Here is a 4,984-nt window from a genome sequence, read left to right as displayed (position 1 = left end):
AAATGTGTGTATTCATAATTTTTGAAATTGATGTTTTGTATAACTGTGATTTTAGTAACTGTTCATTTAATTATGTTTTATTTACCTGCCCAGGGGGAGCCAGGGGGAGGAGATGGGTAGGTTTAGAGCCAGGGGGGCGGAGATGGGGAGGTTTAGAGCCAGGGGGCGGAGAAGGGTAGGTTTAGAGCCAGGGGGAGGAGACGGGGAGGTTCAGAGCCAGGGGGCGGAAACAGGTGGGTTTAGAGCCAGAGGGAGGAGACAGGTAGATTTAGAGCCAGGGGGCAGAGAGGGGTAGGTTTAGAGCCAGGGGGAGGAGATGGGTAGGTTTAGAGCCAGGGGGGAGGAGATGGGGAGGTTTAGAGCCAGGGGGCGGAAACGGATGGGTTTAGAGCCAGGGGGCAGAGATGGGTAGGTTTAGAGCCAGGGGGCGGAAACGGGGAGGTTTAGAGCCAAGGGGAGGAGACGGGGAGGTTCAGAGCCAGGGGGCGGAAACGGGTAGGTTTAGAGCCAGGGGTCGGAAACGGGTGGGTTTAGAGCCAGGGGGCAGAAACGGGTGGGGTTAGAGCCAGGGGGAGGAGATGGGGAGGTTTAGAGCCAGGGGGAGGAGACGGGGAGGTTCAGAGCCAGGGGGCGGAAACGGGTGGGTTTAGAGCCAGAGGGAGGAGACAGGTAGATTTAGAGCCAGGGGGCAGAGAAGGGTAGGTTTAGAGCCAGGGGGAGGGGACGGGGAGGTTTAGAGCCAGGGGGCGGAAACGGGTGGGTTTAGAGCCAGAGGGAGGAGACAGGTAGATTTAGAGCCAGGGGGCAGAGAAGGGTAGGTTTAGAGCCAGGGGGAGGAGATGGGTAGGTTTAGAGTCAGGGGGGCGGAGATGGGGAGGTTTAGAGCCAGGGGGCGGAAACGGGTGGGTTTAGAGCCAGGGGGCAGAGATGGGTAGATTTAGAGCCAGGGGGCAGAGATGGGTAGGTTTAGAGCCAAGGGGCGGAAACGGGGAGGTTTAGAGCCAAGGGGAGGAGACGGGGAGGTTCAGAGCCAGGGGGCGGAAACGGGTAGGTTTAGAGCCAGGGGGCGGAAACGGGTGGGTTTAGAGCCAGGGGGCGGAAACGGGTGGGTTTAGAGCCAGGGGGCGGAAACGGGTGGGTTTAGAGCCAGGGGGAGGAGATGGGGAGGTTTAGAGCCAGGGGGAGGAGACGGGGAGGTTCAGAGCCAGGGGGCGGAAACGGGTGGGTTTAGAGCCAGAGGGAGGAGACAGGTAGATTTAGAGCCAGGGAGCAGAGAAGGGTAGGTTTAAAGCCAGGGGGAGGAGACGGGTAGTTTTAGAGCCAGGGGGCAGAGAAGGGTAGGTTTAGAGCCAGGGGGAGGAGATGGGTAGGTTTAGAGCCAGGGGGGCGGAGATGGGGAGGTTTAGAGCCAGGGGGCGGAGACAAGGAGGTTTAGGGATATGTAAAGTGGGTGGAGTTGGAACTTGTGTTCTGCAGTGAGGACCATCTCCAATTTAGCAAATCGAGGTAACAAAATAATAAATCGTGCTCACAATTTAGCAAATCGAGGGAATGAATTAGTTAATCGTCTGCACAGTTTACTTAACTTCCTTGCATATCATGTGCGGGGCTCTGTAGTTAACATACTTTATTAACCTTTTGTTTTAAAGCTTTGCTGCAGCCATCATCTACTGATGGTGCAAACACGAATTAAACTGCTCTGGTCATGTGACCATTTGCACTAACCATGAGAAACTGCACATATTTCATTGAGACCCTTTATTGCACTAAAACACCAGTTTTAGCTTCATAAATGAAAACTTTCTTTTCGGTCACTGTTGTGATCGGTGGGATTAAATGGGTTACCCATGCATCACTGACACTGTGCGTAACACCGTCATCACTGCACTTACTCTGGTCTTCTCTTTCTCAGGAAAACTGAAGAGAAGAAAATGTCAAGAATTCCACCTGGATAATTTACTCATTTAAGTGATTAATAACAGGATAAATCTCAAAATGTGGAAGATAGAGGCTGGTTTGTGCTTCATTGGTTTGACTACAAGGCTGCTTCACTGCTGTGTTTTCATGAATCTGGTCAATGGATACTCAGTAAAGAACTGTACCGTCAGAGGGTCTTTGCAATATGCACAAAACATAAATGTGTTCTGTAATAAGAGGAACCTGCATTTTATACCAAGGAATATACCAGACAAAGCCACATATCTGGACGTTTCTGACAATGTCATACAGCAGATACACCAGGAGTATTTCTCTCATCTGTCTAATCTTAAAAGTTTTATTGCACTACACAACAGGATCCGGGAAGTGGAGGACGGAGCGTTCAGCAGTTTGGTGGCTTTGCAGGAGTTGAATCTGGCCTTCAACAAACTGATAGACATCTCTGGAGGAATGTTTCAGGATCTGAGAAATCTCACTGTGTTGCATCTAAATGACAACTTGATCGCAAATATCAGCATCTCTGCATTTTCACCCCTGATCAGTTTAAGAAAAGTAAATCTGTCCAGAAATCATCTGAAGCAAATAAGCAAAGTTCAGCCACTCTTTTCATTACCTCAATTACAGGAAGTGCACATTGGGAGCAATAACTTCAGCTCTTTTCAGACCTCGGAGGTGTCCAACATATCTTTGAGACTGAAAGTCCTGGATTTATTTCAGAATCCTTTGGAAGTGTTCAGTGTCACTGCCGATATTTTCCCTCGCCTGGATAATTTGAGCGTGGCTTTTATTGCTAAAAACATGACATGGGATGTGCAGGACAGAAGCTATCTTCAAAGCGTGCGACATCTGAATCTAAGTGGAATACAGCTGCCCGTGGAGAAGATCACAGATCTCCTGCAGACTTTCAACTCTTCTCTGGCCAGCCTGAGGCTACACTCTCTGGGGGATGTAAAGGTGAAAGCTCTGATGAGGAACGTCTGTCTGATTTCTTCTCTGAGATTTCTGGGCTTGCAGAGGAACAACATTACATCCATATCCAAAGATGAGATGCAGTTCTGCACACAGTTAACCCAGCTGGATCTGTCCAACAACGGATTGAACAGTGTTCCTGCTGTCATCAGCAGCCTGCCAGGTCTTCAGTTTTTGGACCTCACCTTCAACCATATAAAGAGCATAAGTCGTGTTGATTTTGCCAACTTAACCCAATTACGGACCCTTCAGATGTACAGTAATTATATATCTTTTATTGACGACTTTGCTTTTAAAGATCTGAAAGGCTTAGAAACTCTAATGATTGGATCTAACAGACTCGTTCACAATGGATATTTTAAAAAAGATCTTCAAAAACTTACGATTTTGGATCTAGCGAATAACAAGCTGGACACGGTCCGTAGGGGAGATTTTGAGTCCTTAAAATCCCTGAAGAATTTGTCTCTTCCAGACAATCAAATCTCATTTATTGAAGCAGGGTCCTTCGATGGATTGACAAATTTAATTTTCCTGAATTTGCAATCAAACAAGCTCTCTCGGGGTTCAATAAAAGACTCTGTGTTCTCCAGACTCCCAAACCTGAAAACCCTTCTGTTGAACAATAACTATATCTCATATCACAACCAGAAGCCTCTTGATCATCCACCCTTTCAAAATCTGAGAGAGCTAAAGACTCTGCACATTTTTAGCCAAGGTCATAAAGGAATGCGTAATCTGCCCTCAAACCTTTTCAAGGGACTGAAGTCTTTGGAAAAACTTCAAGCAGAGAATCTCAATATAAACTCTTTAGATCCAGACACATTCACTTACACTCCTTATCTGTGGGAACTGGATCTCAGCAGGAATGAACTCCTTTCACTCACTACGAGAATATTTCTGCCCCTCCGGGTCCTCAAGACACTCCACCTGTCCAAAGTTGGCTTGCAATCTTTGGACTTTCTCATTAACGCAAATCTCAGTAAACTGCATCTGTTGCATGTAAGCACGAACGCCTTATCAGTCATTAACGAGACCTTGATCCGGTCTCTGCCGACTCTGATTTACCTTGATCTGCGAGGAAATTATCTCTCGTGTGACTGTACCAACGCCTGGTTCGTCAACTGGACCATCAGCAGCAATGACACTGAAGTCGAGAGTGCTTATGAACTCACGTGCAATTACCCAGACAAAGTCAAAGGACACAAACTCCTGGATCTGGATGTGGATTCATGTAACGTAGATGTGGGGTTCTTCTGCTTCATCTCCACAGCCACACTAGTGTCAATGACCCTTCTCGGCTCTTTTCTCTTTCACTTCCTCAGATGGCAGGTTGTTTATGCCTATTACCTTCTCCTTGCTTTCCTCCATGATAACAAACAGCAGAGAAAGCCCAACGGTCTGCAGTACGATGCTTTTATTTCCTATAATGTTCATGATGAATTGTGGGTAATGAGGGAACTGTTGCCTCAGCTGGAAGGCGAGCAGGGCTGGAAGTTGTGTCTGCACCACAGGGACTTTGAACCAGGCAAACCTATCATGGATAATATTGTTAACAGCATTTATAGTAGTCGCAAAACCATCTGTGTGATTAGCCATCACTACCTGGAGAGTGAGTGGTGTTCCCGAGAGATCCAGGTTGCTAGTTTCCGTCTCTTTGATGAGAAAAAAGACGTTCTCATCCTGGTGTTCCTGGAGCATATTCCGAGTCATCAGCTGTCTCCGTACTACAGGATGAAGAGACTAATCCAGAAGAAGAGCTATCTCAGCTGGCCTGAACCCGGAGAGGACACCAGGGTCTTCTGGCAGAAGCTCAGAGTCGCTCTGGAAAACAAAGACTCCTCAGAAACGGAGCATCCATTGGCTGGGATTTAGGGATCATCTAACTGAACCTAACTGAAGAAAATATTCTGCGACTTTATTTTTATGTATAGCCTTTTCCCACCTTCTTAGACTATGATTGATTATAATGATCTCCTCTTTTACACATTTATTTCTCTTTAAATCAGGGATAACTGAGTTCATATCATTTTTCATTAACACTATATTTTTGTGTTGTTGTTTATGTTCTAAGTTTCTG

General features: G+C 46.8%; 1 protein-coding gene across 1 annotated transcript; it reads left to right on the top strand.

The window, feature by feature from the left end:
- The first annotated feature begins 1,995 nt into the window (after window positions 1–1,995).
- On the top strand, window positions 1,996–4,779 carry LOC137036380 (toll-like receptor 13). The gene has a single exon (XM_067410527.1). It carries the CDS (start codon window positions 1,996–1,998, stop codon window positions 4,777–4,779), a length of 2,784 nt encoding a protein of 927 aa, XP_067266628.1.
- Window positions 4,780–4,984: the final 205 nt, after the last annotated feature.

The sequence above is a fragment of the Chanodichthys erythropterus genome, chromosome 14, assembly GCF_024489055.1.
Source record: "Chanodichthys erythropterus isolate Z2021 chromosome 14, ASM2448905v1, whole genome shotgun sequence".
NCBI lineage: Eukaryota > Metazoa > Chordata > Actinopteri > Cypriniformes > Xenocyprididae > Chanodichthys > Chanodichthys erythropterus.
This window is presented reverse-complemented; position numbering and strand designations above follow the sequence as displayed.